This window comes from Rhyacophila brunnea, unplaced genomic scaffold (genome assembly GCF_057557595.1).
Source record: "Rhyacophila brunnea isolate RB1 unplaced genomic scaffold, BYU_Rbru_1.0 scaffold_17, whole genome shotgun sequence".
Taxonomy (NCBI): Eukaryota; Metazoa; Arthropoda; class Insecta; order Trichoptera; family Rhyacophilidae; genus Rhyacophila; species Rhyacophila brunnea.
The window spans coordinates 3,966,959-3,990,715 of NW_028232827.1; the positions used below are offsets into that span (position 1 = coordinate 3,966,959).

The 23,757-nt window shown below is 34.1% G+C and overlaps 2 protein-coding genes across 3 annotated transcripts in view; one reads left to right on the plus strand and one right to left on the minus strand.

Annotated features, from left to right (window-relative positions):
- The window catches only part of tefu (Serine/threonine-protein kinase tefu), a 56,750-nt gene extending 54,220 nt beyond the window's left edge, over positions 1–2,530 (plus strand). The window contains exon 38 of the mRNA XM_085944661.1: positions 2,216–2,530. Within this exon, the coding sequence (XP_085800787.1) occupies positions 2,216–2,394 (179 nt within the window). The 3' untranslated portion in view covers positions 2,395–2,530. The remainder of the gene's footprint in view (positions 1–2,215) is intronic.
- Positions 2,531–7,843: 5,313 nt separating this feature from the next.
- LOC147073575 (uncharacterized) overlaps positions 7,844–23,757 on the minus strand; it is a 71,457-nt gene continuing 55,543 nt past the window's right edge. For both annotated transcript variants that reach the window (XM_085944841.1, XM_085944842.1), the window contains exons 3-7: positions 19,034–19,128; positions 17,784–17,877; positions 17,031–17,192; positions 14,709–14,902; positions 7,844–8,909 (exon numbers count right to left, since the gene is read on the minus strand). In XM_085944841.1, coding sequence (XP_085800967.1) covers positions 8,805–8,909; positions 14,709–14,902; positions 17,031–17,192; positions 17,784–17,877; positions 19,034–19,128 — 650 coding nt within the window. In that variant the 3' untranslated portion in view covers positions 7,844–8,804. The remainder of the gene's footprint in view (positions 8,910–14,708; positions 14,903–17,030; positions 17,193–17,783; positions 17,878–19,033; positions 19,129–23,757) is intronic.

Sequence of the window (23,757 nt, forward strand, 5' to 3'; positions counted from 1 at the left end):
GATAGTGTGAGATAGCAATACTTCTTCGAGCGCCACTCAATGTCGCCAAGGCGCGTTCCATACTCGAACCGTATAAATGTATAACCAAAAAAAGACTGTCTACGAACATTTTCACACATGGTTTATACGTCTGAGTTGCGCGAGCCGCTCAGGCCTCGTAAGACGCCCAGTAAAACCTCCCGAAAGCGGATTCATATTATTAATAATTATTGTTAATTAATAATTATTGTTAATTAATAATTACATATTACAGCTTGGATATTTTTTATAATGCTGATATTGCCTCAGCATTATTTAACATTATAATAGAAAAAAATCTTATTGAGACATTTACAAAAACGGTTTTACTATTAAACTTAATTATTTGCACTATTCCGATGACATCAGTGGAAAGTGAAAGATGTTTTTCCACACTCAAATGGATCAAGTATTTTAGCAGAAACACCATCACGCAACCAAGATTGAAGGCATTATATATGCTCAGTATCCAAAAAAGAATGAATTTGTGTCGATGAAAAACAGAAGAATGGATTTTTCATACAAATGAACAATAACAAAGGTACTTTAAAAAAAAGTGAACTCCCAGTAAAATAACTCACCGATCGCCACTGGTTAAAGGAGAAGCTGTGTTGTTTATGAAAGTGTTGTTCCTTGTGCTTTTAGTACGTAAAAGAAGACATAGAAAAACTCGCAGATTTTGGATACATCCTATCATGTCTCAAAGGACTGGACATGGTGAATTTCATACTCTATTTATGCAACTACGGCACATTTTAGACAGCACATTTTACAAATAAATCACATTTTAGATTCCAAATGCACTCATAGTTTTTTTATGTCACTTATAAAAGCGTCCGTGTTTTGTATGAAAAATTGGGGTTCTCTGAGTTGCCACTGCCGGCAGCAGCAACACGAAGTTGCCCGTATATTCCCGGCCTAACGGTAGAGAATCATGGCACCTTACGAAGGCTCGGAGCAACCGTATACTGAGCTTCGATAACAGATATTTGCGACGAATACTAGGAGCAATGAGGAGATAAGAGAACGCACCAAGCACCATCACGCTGAGAATGAAGAGGCGACGTTGGACCTGGCTCGGGCACGTGCTGCGGATGCCAGAAGAGAATTTCAAGCTAGCTTGCCTGTTCTTCAAGCCAACCGGATTCCGGCGTCCTAGAAGACCGCTAAATACTATCTAAAGAGTGTATACGGTGGAGTTACAGGATGCTGGTTTTACCTGGAACGATGCAAGAAGACTGGCGAGCGACAGGGATTCTTGGAGGCGCCTCGTGGTGTCTATATGCTCCAACTAAGGGGCGGATATGGCCGAAGAAAATATGCGTATCGAATTCATTAATTAACTTACATCTGGTCACTCTCTCACATACAGAATCTCAATATTAGCAGAATAGTTTGAAGACATTAACGCAAAAACCATAATTACAATGTAGGTAGAGTTCGTTTTCTACTGCATACATTATAATAATATTATTAACCCACGATGGCCGCGCGGCTTTGTATTTCTTTGCATTTGCTTGGCCTGGCATTTGCCAGACCCCCCAGGGTTTGAACCTGGGACCCACGACATTATAAGCCAACGTGTAAGCCGCTCGGCCATCGTGGGGCCGTTTGGGTCTGAGTTTACATCTGAAATATTCAAAATTCAATTAAAATCATGTATTACGATTAAAAATGTAATTTATTATAGTGGTATACGTCGTGTCCCGAAACTTGTACGTATGCATTTCGCCGTATCACACTTCACCGTGAAATGTTGTATCGGAAATATAAATGGCCGTATATTAAAAAGATCGTCCAACCTCTTTGGGACGTGTAGTACTGACATAAAATTTATGTCTAAATAAAATATGGTTCTTGTCGGTTACAGGATGCCAGCAGCAAGCAAATTTTGAAAATAGCCAATATACTGGAAATATTTGTTAGGTTAGGTTAGGTTTTCGTTCTTGAATTCATGAATTTTGCCAAAATGAGATATGAAAATTGAAATTCATATTGAATCTAATAAAATTGAAGACTCTATAGTATACGGTCATCTCTTTCCGATAAGAAAGCTCACGGCGAACTATGGCCATGGTGAAATGATTTACGTACAATTTACATGTAACCGGTATACGTAGAGGCTGCTGGATGCCACAATGCAATGGACGGGGCAAGCACTGGATTCAGATTGATATTGATTTTTTTTAAATTGCAGGTGCACAAAGCTCTGGCAGCGAAGCAGAGAGAGCCCTCTTGCGAGTACAAAATAAACTGGAAGGATCGGAGTTTGGCTGCGCCCTGGCGACTCCGGGGCAAGTTTCCAGACTAATTCAGCAAGCAACCGACATTAATAATCTGTCTCGACTGTTTTCGGGCTGGCAGCCCTACCTATAAATCAGCAAATTTGGAATCCCAGTAAAAATCTGAAAGGGTTACGTAACTTAGTATATGGATTACGTGGATATATCCAAAGTATATACGTTTCGATTTGTAAATATCTTCAAGTGCCATTATAACTTAATATTATTATGTTAGTACATACTATGTTTTATCGTCAGTTTAGCTTGTAAAACTTGTAAATATTCCATTTGGTCAAAAATTTGATTTTAGTTGAATACATATTCCTATGTTAAGATTCTTGCACCCATAAAGTGGCATTTAGACCAAGCGAGTGAATGTTTGTTCTTCCCCCACTCCAGCGAAATTCTTAAGTTTGCTCAACAAAAAGCGTTTACGGAATTTCGCTGGAGTGGGGGAAGAACAAATATTCGCTCGCTTGGTCTAAATGCAGCTTAACACGTCAATTTCAAAAATCAATCTACACAAACTTTATAAATCATTTGTCATACAACAGAAAATTTGGCAAATCTCATAAATACCCGTCTTTGTTCCAATGTACCCACTACGAGTGGAATATATCGTCACTGTTCTGGCAGAAGACGCTAATTCGAAAAAATGACATTTACCGTCTGGAAACCTTCTTAATAAATAAACAGTCTTTAATTTAAAGTCACCTTTTTTACGATTACTTAATAAACTCATATGATAGACCATTATTTCAAACGTTTTAACAACTTCAAAGTCAAATTACTCAATACTAGTATTCTCCAGTTAGTGTGTTCTGCCAGAACAGAGACGAATCGCGTCAAGATTATCGATTTGTAACTCGGTAATAACAACTGGGCACGATACGTTCCACTCGCAATGGGTACATTAGAATAAAGGTGCTGGAATCGTCATTCTGTGTTCTTCGTTCTTCATTTTTTGAATATTGTTTTTTTAGTCTTCTGAAAATAAAGTTGTTTTGAATTTACAAGGTTTACGAGATCGAACGACGCTTTGTTTTTAACATGTCTCAAAAAGTAAACAATGTCACAAAGTAATCAGTCATTTTTTTAAATTTTGTTATATTTACACACCTGTCTTTTTTTATTAATATAATATTACAATACATAATTAACTTCTCTCAAGTTCCAGTCTCGCCACCTGTGTTAATACAGACTTGCTACACACGTGTAAAACATTTTCTATATTTCATTGAATAAATACTTTTTGCTGTTGTGGACCACGCACATGCAAATATCTTTTTTTTTAAATACATGTGCATATCGAAATTGGGACTTGACAGTTAATTGATGCGACATCAATTTCTTATTTAAGTTTCCACAAATATATGTAATATTTTATTCTCGTTTCAAGTACAAATTTAGTGTCCAGTGGCGAAGACTGTCTATTGAAGGAAGGTGTTCGATGGGTAACAGAAAAGAATACGTCATGAAATTTCTGTTTACATGAGAGTGGTACAGTAGTGTCATCACTTTGATAATTCTCCGCTAGATGTAGTCATAGTTTAGATACAATTGACAGGAAAAAAAATGTGTTCGGTTAACACCTATGCTAATTTCCGTTTGTCTGTTTTTTCGGTTATAACACAAAAACTACCGGAATACATATTTATTTATGAAACTTGCCCAGCCTATAAACTACATTGTAGGTACAAACTTTGGGTAAGACTTTTATCTTCACATTCGGATATCTCAAAAAAAGTTCCCGAAAATACGCTTGCAGCAATATGAAGTGAGGCACTGAGAAACACGTGCATCAAAAAATCAGAAATCAAAAAATTAATAATACGAATCGATATTTTTCTTGGTTACATGTAAATAATTGTACGTAAAACATTTCACCGTAGCACAGTTCGCCGTGAGCTTTCTTACCGGAAAGAAATGGCTGTATACTATAGTCTCCAATTTTAATAGATTCAATATGAACATTAATTCAATTTTCATAGCTGATTTTGGCAAAATTCATGAATTCAAGAATGAAAACCCAACCTAACCTAACAAATAATCCAGTATATCGGCTATTTTCAATATTTGCATGCTGCTGGCTTCCTGTAAACCGACAAGAACCGTATTTTATATAGACAAAAATTTTATGTGAGTACTATACTCGTCCCAAAGAGGTTGGACGATCTTTAATATACGGCCATTTATATTTCCGATACAACATTTCACGGTGAAGTGTGATACGGCGAACTGCATACGTACAAGTTTCCGGACACGAAATAGTGCACACTAAACTTTGTCATAAATATTTGATTTCATTGAACTAAAAATACAAATTGCAGATTGTATTGGTTAGTTTACAAAATTCAATAAAACCCTGCTTAGGATATCCAATATATTTTTATCTGATCACACAGCTCACGATGGCCAAGCGGCTAACGCGTCAGTTTATAATCTCGTGGGTGCCAGTTTCCGGACATGATTTTTCTTTATCGTGTGTTTGTCGAATTTTTCTCTCTGTATTTAACGTTGACAAAATCGTGAGCGATAGTTAGTTTACAATCTGAAAGATGTCGCTCTAGCAAGTGTTTTAAAATATACACATATATATTACGTTACATGCTTGTACTTTAAAAAACCCGCTAAGGGCTTGCGCAGACAGAGAGCGGTCGGAGTTCTGCGTTCAACCGACCGTTGACCGCTAACGTTCAGGGACAGCAGACAGGTGGCGGTCAACAATAAGCGTTCCATTTGTTTACAAACGTACTGACACAAGCGCTGCATAATGCGAGACCGCTATATTCCGACTGCGAGTGGAAGTGAGAAAGCACCGCTGTTGCGTACTCACTCCCCCGTGTGGTTTCGCTCTATGTTGTGTGACTGCTCAAATTCCTATGACGGGACTGGACGGGAGGTACGGCGTTCTTTGTAATTCCGGGCATAGAACTCCAGAACTCTAGCGTTCCAATTGACCGGCGCGGTCTGACCGCCGGCTGTGTACCCATACAGTATGAAGTCCAAAGAACGCCGAACTCCGAACGCGGAACGCAGACCGCCTGACCGCGCTCTGTCTACGCAAGCCCTAAATGGTAAATAATTGTTTAATAATTAAGTGTCTTCGCCACTGTTATGATTTATGATAATAACTTTGATAAAAAAAAATGGTTTCATGGTATATTCATCCATATTCTGTTGATTACATAATTCAATATTTTCTTTCAATGCTTTCCAAATGGATCCTAATTATTTTATCTGTGAATGTTATTTTTAATTATAAAAAAGGATTGTAAAACGTTACTTTTACAACTAACTGCATTCCATAATGAAGAGAGTGTAAGATGAAACAAATTTTATGGTGGGTAGGTTGACCAAACTACTATTAATATGTTATACCTTCTGTAAAATCTATTATATATATTATCATATTGTATTGAAATGGCGTCCCTCCAAGAATTGACATATTTTAATAACAGTTAAATTATTATTATAAAATGTAATGCTCAATATCATAATATGATTATTATGTATAGATTATTTGAATTACAGTAGAAACTTGATAACCCAGATTTATGTGTGATCAATTTCGTATGATTTCAAAAATAATATGTAATAGTCATTGATATACTACTAGATGAGGAGTTCCCATACAAGTGTCATTTTAAAAATGTACCACAAAAGAAGATATTACGAATATCGTCTAATAATATTTCCTTGTAGGTATAATGCGTTAAGACACATGGATTCCCGAATTTCACCCGTATTACCCTGGCTGTAAAACTAAATGTGCGTTCTTGGAATAGTGACCCTAAGGTTGCTACAACCCAAAGCTTGCAAGCTACCAAAAATTCATGTCTTAGCGGACAGAGCAAGTCGTCATGAGCTGACTATTAGTTAGAGTAAGATGCAAGCTAGATCGGGCTTACTCATAATTATTGCCAGGTCGTTTTCGAGACAAATATTAAGTGAGCTTACATCGAGTTAAGTCCGCTGATATTAAAACAGTAAGTTTTAACACTGGCCAAGTCGCTGAAAATCGGGCGTCATTTTAAGAAGCATATGATTCATCCAGTAGTATATCAATGGTAATAGTATAATCAAATTTTTAAAGAATTGTAGTAAAACAAAATTTTTGTATTTCGATTATCTGAACTATCTTCATCCCAAATCAATACGGATAATCGAGGTTCTTTCTACTGTATATATGTGAAAAAGGGTACATATGTACAAATAAAAAATTGTTTTCATTTTTTTAAATTTTTGTTTTATTTTTTAGATCACATTTCTACAAACTTATCCGAAATAAAGGTATAAAAATAATGAAAAAACTTAATGAGCGGATTTCGTGACATTCCCAAAATCAATCAATTGAAAATTCACGAATACATAATTTTTATACAATGGCAATAATAAATTCATTTTCATCTGACGGGATGGGGGAAATATGTTTTATCAAGTCTGTCAGTTTTTTAATACTAGCATTATTTTCATTTGTTGCAACTTCATTATAAACGGGAGCAGTATGTATGTGTGTATTCTTTTATCTTAATAATAACACTTAACAAATTGACAATATATTTTAGTATTTCTCCTGCCAGAATAATACAAAATGAGTAAGTATCACAATAGCGAACTATTAAAATATTTAATAAGATAGCTTTGCCAATAAAAATATATATATTATTTATTACAAGATATATAATATAAAAATATCTTTATATATTATATAACTTTCAATTATATCAGCATTTAATGCAATAAATTCATATAATAATGTTTCTTATAGAATCATGGCAAATATATTCATTATCTGATCAAAAAAAAACTATAGCCCTAATTTTAAAATGGATTATTAAACATAAAATATTTTTAGGTAGGTAAATAGATAATAGAGGTTTTCTTAACACAGTTTACAGATCTTTTGTCTATAGTTTAAAATTAGGGCTCTTGTTCACAATACATATTGTTGATTATTGCAATCACATCTTGAACTTTTATAAGATGAGGAATAAAATGGACGTTTTGCCAGGCACTTATTTTCTAGCCTATTTATTTTCCACGATCTTTAAAAAAGCCACAATTTAAAGCAGTTTTTAAAGACAGTATTGAAAGTAAAATTAAGAAAAATTGTGCACCACTTTTATTCGTGAACACGCAGGCGGCAAATTACATATATAATCTGGCCATTTAACAAGCGTATGTAAAGTTATTTTATAAACACTTACTTTAAGAAAAACAATTTTGATCATTTGATGATTAAATCTGCGTGTGAAACGGAGATAAGTCTAAAATTACTACATTACAAGATGTTCTGGACAACTCCATACGTGTTTTTGTGTGAAATTCACTAATTCGGCAGCAGTTAAATCGACTTTTCCCTTTTCTCTTTACAAAATCAAAATATCAAAAATATTTTATATGACAATATGAAATTATTTTACTGGATGGATAATTATTCGTAAATGAATATAATGAACTTACAAAAGAAATGTGAAAATATTATAAAAGTAAAAAATAATCATCAATTATTATTACAAAAATAATTGAAAAAACAATAATACGATAATGGGTTAAATATTTAATTTACTTCACACCGAAATATTTACATCAAGATGAAATCGGATATTAAATCGATACATCGATAATAATTAAAAAACTGATTTTCAAGTTAAATTACATCAATTTCGTAATTTAGTCTAAGGCAGGTGCGATGTAGCTTTTGAGATATTATTAACATTAAAAAGCCATTGCAATATCAATTTGTATAAGAATACTTTCGACTGTTAAACATAATATACATCCACTGCTACAATGATTATTACAAGTTACGATTGTGTGGTTATGCTATAACGTTTACAGTGAAATCAAAAACTTTTAAAAATGATAAGGACAGATTCTTGTGGCATCGCGACCACGACGAAATCACTTAGGAACATGTCAGTTCAAACTAACTAATACCTAAATGAATAGCCTACACTGCCACAAGAATCTGACACCATTAATTGATATAAGTTTTGTACTATTTCATTTGAGTTATTTTTTGCAACCCTGGTTTCGCTTTTCAGCATGCACTATTCAGCAATAGCAAATGCACACCGACGGTTTCTGAAGATTCCAAAACGCGAAACCTGGATCGCAAAAAACGTAGAACTCAAATCAATTAGAATTTCAATTCAAATACCTTCAGTCGATAGTATTATCAACATACTTATTTCTGACATTATGGTAGTGGGTTTTGGTTTGTTGAAAAAATTGTCACCTAAGAGGTTTTAGCACCTCAATATCAGATATTATGTTATATCTTTGTTATTGTATGCAGCAGTGGATGTATCAATAGTTTGTTTTGACAATAATGTTTTATAATACATAATAATAAACTCTTGAGGCGTTTTAACAAGAACTATCACAAATAACAACTGTCAAAAGTAAATAACTTTATCACGTGACATAATTTGATAGGCTTATGGAGGCGGTTGTGGAGACATACATATATAATATGTTTTTGATTAGATAAAGAGTTTACTTAAAATTGATGAGACCTCCCGCCTTTCCGAGTAGACTGTTCGCTCCTTCGGATCCTGCGTCTGTGGCTTTGTGTGTTGCCGCAGTTACTCCGGACACCAACTGGAAAATAGATTAATATATTGATGAAAAAATTAGACATTGGTAAACTGAAGTGATAATTGGGCATTTTAAATAAGTGACAGGTGCATAACTGTAGTTCTCCTTAATCCCATGAGGTAAGACAGGTCATGCGATGCATAGGGGCGGCAGATAATAAAGGGTGGCGAATGAAGGAACTAATACAACTCAATTGATAGCAGCGGCGTGGCGGTTTTCAATGAAGTAGATGATGCGTTCTGAAAACCACCACTATTTAAAAGTATGTTTTGTGCAAATGTCATAATTTGCATTAAATAGTGTAAATTTAAAGATTTTTAATGTACTTGTCTATTTAATATAACCGAAAATACATAATAACAGATTGATAATCTATCAAATTTTCAGGCAATTTGAAACTGGAACTGGTAATAGAATAGGGGATGGCATTCTAAATCTGCTTAAGGGCGGCATTTTGCCTAGGGGCATTACTGTCACTAATTCGAGTGCTTAAAGTCAGACAACGTTATCTACAAAAAAGTGTTTTTTTTTTTTTTTTTGAGATAACGTTATTTTACATTTACGGCTACATGATAGTCAAACAACGTTATGTCAATCTTATCTAATTTCTTATTAAATCGTCAGTAAAGTTTAACGCTAACTACATAAGTTACCCTTGTTTTCATATTTTTTTTAAAACTATCCCTATAAATTTTAACATCATCATAAGCAAGATAAATGTACAATACACAATAAATTATAAAATATTAACATTAGGCTTTAAATAAACATTTCTTTTGTTGAGTTACAAGAATCTAAAATAACGATTTTTGGCTCTCCTGTAAAATTGCACTTTTGTAGATAGTGTTGTTTGACACTAAGCCCTCGAATTATTATTTAACTTATTGTAACGCCCAATTCATGATTTTTGTCAAAACCATGTATTTTCAACTTTAAAGGCAATACGATATGTGGCAATGATTGAAAATAAGAAACAGGCTTCCTAATACGGATCGTAATTATTTACATAGTAGGCAAATTCACAGATTCAGCAGATATTAATTACCAGGATATTATATTAATGAGCAAACACAAATGTGTCAAACGTGTTTTCATTTATAATGAAAAGTGAAAGCAATGACCATTTGGGTACAAAATCTACCACACTAGAATGTTCTAACTAATTGTTCAGGAGACAATAAAAACTGTCTAATTTTGGTTTTAAATGGAATTTCGAAATTTCAAAAATCCATTTGGTTACTTTTTAAATCAGCAACTGTATTCAGTAATTATTTTTAATAAATTTTCATTATACTTATTAAAAATAGCCTTTTTTGGATTTATGAGGTTTTCATACTTAGTGTATTTTGCCTTTTGATGGATTTAGAAGGTTTTCAGTCATAAAAACGAGTACTGTTTAAGACAATTGCAAATTAAGACACATTGTATAGTTTACAAAAATATCAAATGTAATGTTTAAACTTATTAACAATTTTACTTATATAGGTATATTTAAAAAAAATAATAAATGAACATGTTATTTTTTTTTAATGTGGTAGATTATCGTAGTAATCGTGAAAATTTTTCGACAAAACAGTCTTCAGTTCTTGCAGATCATGATGTTTCCTTGGTTTGATTTTAAGACGACTGGCATGTAGAGGTGAAAGGTCAGCAAACTTTTTAGGTGTGACGTCCTTGTCCTTTTTGTGAGGCAATCAATGACATTATTAATGGACAACGCACTCAATACAGTAGCTAGCAAGTAAATTCACGCACAGCGACATTCGCACATGTATAGGTAGACGTCACGCAATTTCCATTATGCGATATCACGCATCGGGAATTGATAGCAATATCACCTTTATTGTAATGGCGTTAGAACAGTGTTTCTAGTGTCAATGTTCATTTGAGCGAACCCATTTGAACCAAACCGTTCGGCAGACCCGACAAAAAGCATCAGGAATTTATAGCAATATCACCTTTATTGTAATGGCGTTAGAACAGATTATGCCATTCGGCAGACCCGACAAAAAAGTGAGTGTCATTTTTATTCCCAGATGCTTCGTCCATATTAATGTCATTGGAGGCAATACACTCCAAACATCTGAAAATCTTAATTTATACTGTATAGTGCCATTTGGTTCATATAATGATGCCCTTATATCAGTGACAACCGGATTACCAACTTTTTTTCCAGGACGAACACTTTTGATAAATTTAAAGTCAAATTTGTTGAAATCGTTGTGATACAGATATTCACTATAATATGGCTCTGGTTTCTTTCGAGCATTACGGCATTTATTCCGCAGGAACATTTATATCCTGTTTTTTTTCAGGTACCTTTCAATAGTAGAATGCATCGAATCAACTGACATTTGGGTGTGTCCTTTTTCTAATATCCTAATATCATTCATCATTGCAATATTCAATAGTGAATTTTCCATCGTCGAATTTCAATTTTGATATGTACAACCATCGCTATATAGGATTAGTTCTCTTCTGTCTGTTTCCGATAGAGATGGCAAAAACTTTTTTGATGCTTAACAGAACATGCTCCCATGCATGTTCTGTTTTTTTCCTTCCGAAATATTGCTCACCTCTTTCTATATTTGCCTTCTTTTTTTCACTTTTCCACTCGGACTTATCTGCCTTGCATTCATTTTTTTTCCTCCTTTTCCTTTAAGTGTCCGTACTGATTTCCTGTAACGAATCATCAGTATTGGAATAAGGAACTAAATAATGGCTTTTTCACGAGATTTTCATAGTTTGAAGATCTGTCAATAGTCTCGATTATATTGTTTCCTGATAATTTTGCTAGTTGGGGTCTCACACTTATATTGTAAGAAGCTTCGTGTTGTGAATCATTCATTAAAACATTGTCATCCCTAGAAATGACCTCATATGGCGATGATAATGGAATAATATGTATGGTCTCATAATATTCCATTGGGATTATTTCTATATTATTTCCTTCCTTAGCAGCTGTTGTTTCAATTGTGTTATTTTTTATTTGTAGCATGCCCATAATTTTTTGAGCCCATGACATCTGAAAACAGATTAAACTTTGTAAATTTTGCATTCACGTAGTAAGTGGGTACTTGAATGTAATTTGATTTGTTTTCTTTTCTAATTGTATGTGCTAATAAACTAAAAACCATTGAAAATAACCAAACATCATTAAATATGCATGTCATGAAATTCTAACCTGAAAAAAACGTTCTATTGTAAATGTAACATTGTGTGTATATTATGGGAAATCATTATAAATAAAACGCTTACCTTAATATTTAATCTATATTGTATCAATATAAATTAATTCCTCTCGTAATATGATACCCAAAGTATAGTTGTATAACGAAACAAGACGAAGGTAATGTAATACTCAAGACACTGTGACAGTTCTCCATACGAAATGGCGGGATTACGGTATTTACGAGGTTTGCAAATTTTATTGTTGTATGGACGCGATTTATGAGGTTTTTGTGGATTGATTTTTGAAATTATTAAACGAGATATGGATATAAGAGTTTAACACATTCGTAGATATTCAACCATTCTAACGTATTCGCTCAAAATCTCATTTTTGACCAAAACGGGATTTACGAGGTTTACAAGATAGACCGACGATATAAGGCTGTTTCTTGTCATAGCCAAACACTTTTTTTGGTCATGAGAATTTTTTGTAATTAAATATGAACGAACATAGGTATTATACAGAGAGCAGGTATGTAATATTGAATACAACATATTAATTTATTTTAATACAAGGATCAATTCGCATAATCATGTTGTCATATCTACATCCAATAAAAGAAAATGTAATCATACTAATTCCATTTGGTTATATCAGTGGTGTACAACAGTCCACCAACTTAATGAATTATGCGGTGGGGAAATAATCCAGCTTATTCTAATAACTACGCAGGCTAGTTCTGTGAAACAATTTAAAATGCTTTCTGCTTTCATCCATTATAAATAGTCAGGCAGCTTAGCATGAAAACACCATATATTTTCCACGTGCACATTGACAGTTTGCTGCGAGGCTATTCTAACATATCACTCAACATCCAAAAGAGCTACATAATGATAAATATATCACATTTATTATATCACACTTTATGTATTCAGTCAGCTATGTCAGGCTGTGTTAACTTTTAGAGTGTCTTATCAATTTTACATATTAAGAATTGAGATGCAAGATATGACTGTTTTGAAAAATAATTACATCATGGCAGCCATCTTAACCTTGTCACTGCCAGCCAATTTTTACTAGGTGGGCACTTTGTAGGCCAGCTATTTTGGAAAATAAATCCCTTAAAAAATATGAAATAGGAACAGAATGATAAAGATTTGTGAAAATTTACACAAACAGTTCATTCAGAAGTTATGACGTTTACAAGATCCCGCAAGTTAACTCTTCCGTGGCACTGATCAGGTTAATTTATAGTTCCCCGTATGCTGCAATAATAAAATTGTAGGTTATATTGATATGTTTGACGTTTCAATACAAAATTTTGGGGTTCGGGTGGATATGCCACCATGAACATACCCAAATTTGACCGACATGTCTACCAACCTAAATTTTCGCCATATTACAAAATTGTCAATTAGTATATAACCGTCGATAACCGTATTGTGTGTAGAATAACTTGTGTTAATTTTTTTCTTTTCTTTCGACCATGTCCGATCCTAATAGGATCAGATCATATGGGCCTCCACGGGGTGGAGGTTTGTATTAACAGATTTTGTTTTTACGAGAAACGGATGTCAGCCACTTGCTCTACCTATTAGGTCCATACTCTGACTCATACACAAATTGAGAAAAAATATGTATACTTGCCAGACCCAGGATTCCAACCTGGGACCCATGACGCTATACTATAGGCTGACGCCAAAGCCGCGCGGCCATCGTGGGTCAGTTAAAATAGTGAAAATAACGGGAACGTACTAAAGTACTAACTGTTAAGAATAGCTGCGCTTTTTTGGAAAATATTCACCAATGTTTTATTTGGAAAATCTAAATATATCAACTAAATACATATGTGAAGACATAAATCATTATATATTGATTATTTTGAAGATGTCATTATGATGCCATTGTGAATCTATTTATCTTCTCTGACCCTGAAAATGTAAATTTAAACACTGAGATGAAGCTGGTAAAGATTGCCACTATAAAATTCAAGATGGCTGCTACTTATAAAATTTATAAATCGTCCCTACTGCTAAAACATTGTGTATCATTGTCTTAAGCGTCAATTACATTGAGCTTTTTTATGAGCTGATTATTGGCAAATTTATAATCTGCCTGTAAATTCGCCCAGTGTAATCATCGAAGAAGCTAATAAGCAGGTTGTAAACACTCCACCTAGAAAAGTTGAAAGCCGGTCAACTTTTCACACTACACGCCGGCGTGTGGGCTTACTGCGTCTGCGCAGTAGAGCGATGGTGGTGGAAAAACGAACTACTCATTTTGAAATTTACATTTTTGACGTTTAATGGAAACATTGTTATGGAGCGTAGCGACCTCCCGGTAAAAAAACGAACTACGTTCCGTCAAAATCGCTCGCTGGCTTGTGGCTTATCAGCGAATGGAAAGTTTTGTGTGTAATCATGAAGTCGCAGTAGCTGAACCGCCCGCTTTTAAATTCGCCAATAAGCAGCTCGTAAAAAAGCTCAATGTAATTGACGCTTTATTAAGCAAAATGGGTATTTTGGGGCATATGACATTGAACGAAAATATATTTAAGCACATAGATCAATAAACATAATTACACTGTATCGCTTCCAACACAAAGCTGGCGATATAAGACTGAAGCTTACCTGTTCCCTCTTTTCATCGGCATACTTCTCAGCTTGCTTAAGGTGTGAGTCGGCGAATTCTCCGGCACTCTTGAGTCCAGCATCGGCTGCGTTTTCAACCCTCTTCAGACCCTGGTCGACGGCTCCGCTCACTGCGTTGCTGGCATCTTCGGCAGCCTTTGCCGCCGCCCTCTTACCTTCTTCAAGGGCGGTATCTTAAAATGGAAACGAACATATAATTTTTGAAATAAAAGAAATTGGATTTATATTTTTACATAGTTATGAAATTTCGTAAAAATCTAAGGCCTATGAAGAGCTAGTTATTTAATTAATCTATAAATCTATTATCGATGACGGATTCAAAAAAAAATCCTGTTTGACGATGAAACAAAACATTTATTTTGAAGATCTATTCCAACTACCTAACACCCAATAACACCGTTTTGTTATATTTTAATGTATTCTGTATGCAAAACGGTTATCTAAAAGTTGAATCTTTGAATTGGTACCCCATATTTCAATATTCGTTTTAAGGGTCTGCTTCGTGTAACTTTGTGTGATATCACATACATTACAATATATGACAACTCAAGGAGTTAACCAATAAACATGCTCGGCGTAAATCGCAGTTAAAAGTGTTATTTTTGACACCTCATACAAAAAACATTGAAAACATCATATCGATGGCTCACTTCTATAGTACGATAAGTCAAAAATTTCAACTTTTGACTTAGCCATTATATTCGTATATCGCTCCTCTTCAGTTCTAAATTATAGCTTGACGTGTCATAGCCGCCGTCGTGGTACTCATTCCTAGTTGTACCACTATGGAACTGAGCCATCGAATCAATTTTGGATAATTTAATAGTTGAGTTGAAATAGATCTGCTAGGAATTAATCAGGAAATCATTAAACCTTTACATAAATAAGTAATCAATAAAATAAATTAGTTCAGTCAATAAGCAATAATTAGGCAAATCTTACAAGAAGTTATCATAACAAACACGGGTCAACACAATAAGATATGTTTGCCCATAAAATATAATATATAACACAGATTAAGTGCATAACTATGTCATAAAAGTATATATAAATATTACTTACTTGTGATATATTTTTATTCAATAATGGTCAAAATAAAATGATAATAATTGTCACTAAGAAAATTTTTCTCTTTTTTTGACAAGGTCATAAATCAAAACTGCGGACAATGTTAGCTCTTTGTAACACAGGCCATGACATGCAACTAGCTGAAACAATGACTGACAGCGAAGATCAGCAATTGCGAAAATGTTGCACGGACGCTGTGTACATTAAGTTACATGTGTTTTGTGAATCTCAACAAAATTAACTCGACAAACTCAACATGTTGTAGTCACAACTTTGAACGTGCGACCTGGCTTAGTGATATTACATGTTGAACATTCATAATTTGAAAACATCTCATGCATACATACCCACTAGAAAAAAAAATGACACCCGACAGGACTTGAACATGTAACCGCTGGATTCGCACCAGTGTGCTTTTCCAATTAAGCTACGGGCATCGTACTCAATTATGATGATTTTAACTAGTAGTTCTTACATGAAATGATTATCAAATCGCGTTAATAATGTTGGCCATTAGTTTTGTATATTAATCCTTACAGCGCAAACGCCACAGCTGTTGTGTGCTGATTAGGGGCCATTAGATAATATAATTAGCATGATAATATAATTAGCATATTAGTAGGTATCAATTAAATGCCTTAATTACGTAATACATAATTAATATAGCCTAATTGGAAAGCACACTGGTGCGAATCCAGCGGTTACAGGTTCAAGTCCCGTCAAGTGTCATATTTTTTTCTACTGGGTAATATATCCATGAGATGTTATCAAATTGTATATGTTCAATATCGCGGGGAGTACTGCCAAAAGTTAGTGAGTCTCGAAATCCTGTTCTGGGGTAATTAATTGCAATTTTAAGTTTGACATGCCCTCTAAAATCAAGCATAATGGTAATTTCTTTGTACTTTATATGCATGTTCTATATATCGGATGACCATGAATTTTTTTTCTATTATATTATATATTTATGTATATCCATTGTTAACTATAAATACCTAAATAATCGACTTACCAACTTTTGGTAGAAATGTCATGATATACAATATTACATTCTGAAATCTTGTGAATTATTAGTTGAATTTAATAAGTGGTTTTAAAATGCAATTAATGTCCTGCAGTTGACATTTCAAAACTTCCCAACTTATAACCAGTTAGCTGTTTCCAATTCCACCACGTTGTTTAAATCATCTGGTCTTTACTAAGTATATTAGCGTACAGAGAAGAGATACTTACGGGCTGCCTGTTTGGCCTGGTTAGCAGCTGCCTCTGCTGCCCTTGTTGCTTCAGCCTTGGCAGCTTCGGCTGCTCTCAAAGCGCTGTTCTTTGCTTCCTCAGCTGCTTTCTTTGCTTCTTCCGCTGCATGTTTTGTGTGGTCCACAGTCTGATTTATTGTGTCTGGAAAAGTAGGAACATTATAGTAAAAAGGTGCTCCCGCAAAAACATATCGATACCTTCTTCTAAGATAATGGCATTTGAAAATTTTGCACAAATTCTTATTTCAAACCTTGATTTTTTAAGTAAGTAAATTTGTTTATTTTTCATTTAGTTCAAATGAACTTAGCAATGTACAATGAAACTTTACAGTTTGACAATCAACCCAGACATTCCCGTTTATAATTGAATTGATTTCATCAATCTCAGATCAAAATAATCGATTTTATAACCTATTAAAGATATTTTTTGTTGAATTATGTATTATGTAGAGACCTAATAGCATTATTAATTCAAAACTTTGAAATTTTTTATTATTTTATTGATTCAACCAACTTTTATCTGAGTAAATTGTAATAATGCATAATCACTACATATTTCTTAAATTTTTTAATCCAAATTGGGCTCGAAATGGGCCGCAGCAAGTGAGACCAGTAATAATGGGGTTTTGTGTTATTTTGCTACAAAGAATTTTTTAGGCGACAGATCAACATAATAGAGAAATTTACAAAATTACTACATGCTATATGAACGTTTTGAGAAAGTGAGATTTACTTTTGGTATCATCGACGGCTTTGCGGGTGCTGTCGACCGCCGCTGAGGCTGCTTGCCTCGTGTCATCGAGGGCTCGTCTTCCATCATCTAAAGCCTGAAATTATATTACATCATTATTAGAGAAACTTTTCACATACACTTATTAATGTTAAAACCAAGAGGGAAACTTACTTGATAGATCTATTTACATGGAAAAAAAAATATTGTAAAGGTTATACTGCAGAGGAAAAAGAAAATTGTTAGAAGAAGACTTCTCTCGTCGTTAGGAAATCTGTAACTCAAAATACCTTTCAGGACAACTATTTACAATGTGTAGCTATCTGCATTTGTATACACTATACGACATCCTACGAGGAGAGACATGGTTATTAGTACTTACATACTTACCAACTCATCAATAATTTTATTTTGATATATTATGGTCTATTAGAAATAACATCTTTTTTGGACATGCAACGTCAGAATATTTAAGCAAACATTGGATGTCCAGTGCCATGGGTCTGACGCATGGCTCCCACATCCTGAAGTGGACCCCAGGCCAGAATTTTTGGCAGTCCCCCCTACCTATAGCTAAGTTTAAAGACAGTCTGACGCTCTACAGCGACGTTTTCCAAATGGTGGAGGTCAAATAAAATTCAGTGTATTTTCAGTGGTTTTTTAACACATCGAATTATAGAGTTGTCGAGTATTAACACACAACAACCAAAAATAGCATCGCACAACTTTAAGTATATTTTAAAATGGTAATAGTCCCGAAAAAAAATTGTGCAGGTGACCTTTTTTACTATTAGAGCAAATTTAAGATGTGTGTTTATCTCATTTAGCCGGTCGATCCGCTACGCCAGGCCCCTATTGTAGATCCCTGTCAGCCCCCCCCGCCTCTTGTGTGGTCCATGGTCTTGGGTGTTGAGAGGAGTGGGGCCAAACTGTTGAGAAGACTGTTTGACAGCCAAATCATCAATGTTACAATCCTCAAGTCATGAGGTCCTGACGAAGAAGAGGAAGAAGTAATATTCCATTCTGCTGGGGGGGATCTGGACCTTAACTTAACATCTTTTAGACATCAACGCTGCATACCAGCTTGACAGTACGCGACGTGCATCATAATGCAATTGAAGCATTACACGTTAAATATACACGATAGGAAGAATACATCACATAAACGCATATGTAATGAATCTCTTCACAATATTAAAACGAAAATAAAATGTTATTTCGGATACAAAGCAAAACGTAATATATTGATGTACCTTTGTGGTAGCGTTCTTGGCATCTCCTGCCGCCACGCTCACTTTCCCGAACTCTTTGTCGAGAGCATCGATGGCGGAGTGTTTCGAGTCGGTGGCTGAAAAGACAGAAATAAAATACTCTTAATATTCATCTCAATGTTTCATTAAATGCTTAAAAGAAAAAAACATTTCGGTTTGGGCATAAAGCCAAAATGCAATTTAATAAAAAAGTTATATATTATTCTTTTTTTTTTTTATTACAAAACATTTATGGCATAAGCAAGAATTGGCAATGAACCTGGTATTAAAATGTTAGGCAATACCGGCAGGATTAGTGTCCTACAATGTTGGTATGCCTCATGTACGATTCAATGGATTAGACCAGTGGTTTTCAACTTTTTGGGTTCGTAGAAAATCTTCAGGCTCCTGGCATGTCCGGAAACTAGTATGTATGCATTTCACCGTGAAATGTTATATCGGAAATATATGTCCAACCTCTTATAGTACTAACATAAAATTCATGTCTAAACAAAACACGGTTCATGTCGGTTTACACTTTACAGCAGCGATTTCCAAACTTGGCGCGGAGTGTTGCAAAGGGAGGCGCAAAGTTTAACACAACTAATATAGGCACAGGTTTGCAATTTGCAAATATAAAACGGCCGCTAGTTATAAACTACACAAAAAATAGTCCTATAAAAGGTTGTTTGCAAACCCGTCTGAAAATATGGAGACTAATTTTATAATAAGTACCTCACTTCTATACTATTGTAAAGCATGCTGGCTATCTTGTGAAAAAATTAAGTAAAAGGGTCAAATCATAATGTTGAAATTTGAGGCAAATTTATTTAGGAACGATAATTTTGTTGTTAAACTTGTCTATTTAGTTGAAATTTTTAAAAAATTGAGTGAATAAATCAATGCAAGGACCACTAATGCATTCACTGATTTAAAAAGACAAAGTGAAGGCATTCATAAAAAATTGGAGCTTTTGAAATCAAAATTACAAAAAAGTAAGTTTGCCATGTCTCCACTTTTAAATGATTTCTACGCCAGATATATTGAAGCAAACAAAAATCTATTTACTTAGTTCTTGGTTAGTTTGCTAATGTACTTTTCAAATTATTTTATTAATAGATTTTAAATATGTTGTTGAAAGATCCTGGCCTGGGGGCCCGCTTTAAGATGTGGGGCCCATGATAGAATCCATTTGTCAATGAACGATGATGAATTTGGATTGACTACTATTGAAATTGATTGTGCTAATAAACAAGCACATTCGTCGCATGAAAAACAAATTAATTTAAAAATGAATAATATAAGTAGTAAAACCGTGTTTATTTTTATATTTTTTTGTTCATTTTTGATTTAGTACATTGTTGACCATTTAAAAAGTTGTCTGTATTATTTGACGAAATAAAGGGGAGGGGGAGGCGCCAAGATTAGATTTTTTTAAAAGGGATGCGTAGTAACATAATGTTTGGAAACCACTGCTTTACAGGATGCCAGCAGCAAACAAATTTTGAAAATAGCCGATATACTGAATTATTTATTAGGTTTTCATTCTTGAATTCATGAATTTTGCCTACTTAAATCAGCTATGAAAATTGAATTAATGTTCATATTGAATCTAATAAAATTGGAGAATGTAGTATAAGGTCATTTCTTTCCGATAAGAAAGCTCACGGCACGGTGAAATGTTTTATGTACAATTTACATGTAACCCCCTACCTGGATGACACATATATTCAGATAAAGAGACTTATAATTCAGTAAGCAGTGATATACCTGAGTATAGTTCCGCACAAAAACAGGCTGAAATTGCCAACCCTTACTATCTGTAGCCTCAAATTTTATGTAGGTTATTTCATTACCATCTGCATTATTTTATCTTTACAATGGATACATACTAACAAAATTCATTAAAAATTAACTATATAAGTAAGTACATATCTTCAAATATTCAAAGAATGTTAGCATTTCAGGTAATAATTTGATTGGAGTCCAGTGCATATGGCATCCGGGTACCCCAAGTTCTCGGTGAGGTCACAATATATTTATGTGATTTTCTCAAAGCCTGGGTGTTTGTCATTGTTTCTCTTCTAACACTAAATACCAGTGGCGAGAGGTGGAGGTAGGCTGTAGAATCCGACATAAATAGAGCACAATAAACTCTGTCAGTCATACTTAGTTGTTTCCATTGAACTAAGAATACAAATTGCGGATGGTGCTGGATAGTTTTTAAAATTCAATTAAACCCTGCCTAAACTAAACTATTAAAGTGTTAGTATCATTTGACAGTATGATACCAACACCTAAATGAGTCGCCTGGACTGCCACAATAATCCGACACCATTTTAGCTACCTCTGATATAATTAATATCATATTATATTGTTTGATGCTTCTACGATAGAAATTAAACCAACTTTTAGTAAAAAAAAAAAAACACACACACATCACAATAATTAGTTTGTTCTATTTTATGATAGGTTTGGAGGCGCCCTTGAGAGATTTTGCATGTGCATCTGAATATTAAAAGTACTTGTACACTGGCCCGGGAACTCCAGGTTGGATTCTGGTGAGGGCACAATATTATATATATGTGACTTTCTCAAATCCTGGGTGATTGTTTCATTTCTATTACTAAATACACTACTGTCATTGGTCCTATAGGCCTGTTGTAATTATAATTATAATAAAATATTATATTCTTTTATAACAAATACTACGAATTTGTCAATTTAAAAGACCTCACCGAAAACAAACACGCATCTGAAGAAAATCCGAAAGACATTTCATAAATTTATTAGGTAACACCAAAACATAATATATTATAAAAAAATCAACAATAATTATTATTCACAGATTTACAGAAATTCATTAAAGATCCAAAGCATAATTAAACATGTAATCGTATATAAGTATAAGTACATAAATATTATGTTTCAACTATGTATCTATAGTCTATGGTTTCAACATAAAAAAAATTGGCAGAAGTAGACCGTGAGAGAAAAAGAAACTGTGTCAAATTTACGTCAAAATATAGTTCAACCATTTCCCAGATGTCTTCCATGTAAATCATATTATATTCCAATTAAAGTGTATTCATAATACACTTTAAAGTAAAAATTGTCACAATATAACTGAAACTATCATATTTTTTAATTTAAATAATTGAATTGTATCTTCTAGGATAGATTATTGACCCTGAGCTATTAGAAATTGGGAGTCAGATGTTTGTTCTCCCAAGGTGCACAACTAATAATGTTAATTGTGTGATCATTGATCAACAAAATCGTTTCTGTGCATCTATTCTATACAAAAACTGTTATCGGTGGCTATGGAGGGTAGTTTATCATATGTATGTATTGAGGTATTATAATTGTTACAAAGTTAGCCGTCAAAACTGTTTATCATACTATAAAAGTTAACACAGCCAGAGAGGTGATTCTTGGCAATATTGACATGTGTCCCTGAACAATTATGCCGGGTCCACATTGGCAACATGTCGCCGGCAACCTCGTTAAATTTTACGATAATTATCATACTTATCGTAAAATTTAACGAGGTTGCCGGCGACAGGTTGCCAGTGTGGACCCGGCATTAGACATTGGAAGTCAGTCGGTTGTTCTCCCAAGGTGCAGAACTAATAATGTCAACTGTGTGATCAACAAAATTGTTTCTGCGCATCTATTCTACACACAAGGCTGCTATCGGTGGTTATCGAGGGTAATTTATCATATTTATGTATTAAGATATTATAATTGTTTCAATAAGTTAGCCGTCTAAACTGTCTATCCTCGCTCTAAAAGTTAACACAGCCAAGAGAGCTGCGTATCTATTCTATACACAAGACTGCTTTCGGCTGCTACGGCAGCTATCTAGGGTAGGTTTATATCGAAGTCTTAGCACTTATTGTAACAATTACAATAAGTTAGCCGTTTAAAAACAGTCAAAACTGCTCTAAAATTTAGCATAGCCAAGAGAGGTGCTGTTAAAACATAGCACTTATTGTAACAATTACAACTAAATTATTGTATTTATTATGCTATAATATTATAGTGCTAATACTTTGATACAAACCTACCCTAGATAGCGGCCGTGCGGCCTACAGCAGTCTTGTGTATAGAATAGATGCGCTGGTGCCGTTAAAACAGCACTTTTTGACAGTTCAGACGGTTAACTTATTGTAATAATTAACCGCCTTAATAGACAAATATGATAGAACTACCTTCGATAGCTGCCGATAGCAGCCTTGTGCATAGAATAGATGCGCTGATAATGATAGGTATATTCCGTTTGCATGGGCAGAGTTCAGCTTTAGATGAACCTTATGTTAAGTGACCGGGGAGAGGTACAACACCCTAATTAAGAGTTGTGGCCATGGAGGTGGAGTCTCACTGGTATATTATTACAATTACAAATAATATAAATATTTCGTAATATAATACGAACTAATAAATGTGGATCCCATATACTCGTACAATGCGAAGCAGAAATGGTGGGCAACTTTGTATAATATCTTGCTAATATAATATGCCCTTAATTATAACCTGTATAATTTAGTCCCATAAGCGCCGCCGCCATGGCATGGAACTGAGAAAGTGACAGGTATCAAAAGAATTAAAACGAATAGTTCCTACACAGTGTTGCCATCTCTTTCAATCCTGATTATAGTAAAGGCGTAAAAATCATAGTATTTATGAAAAATATATAGTACAGGAACATTTTTCGTCTTGAATCC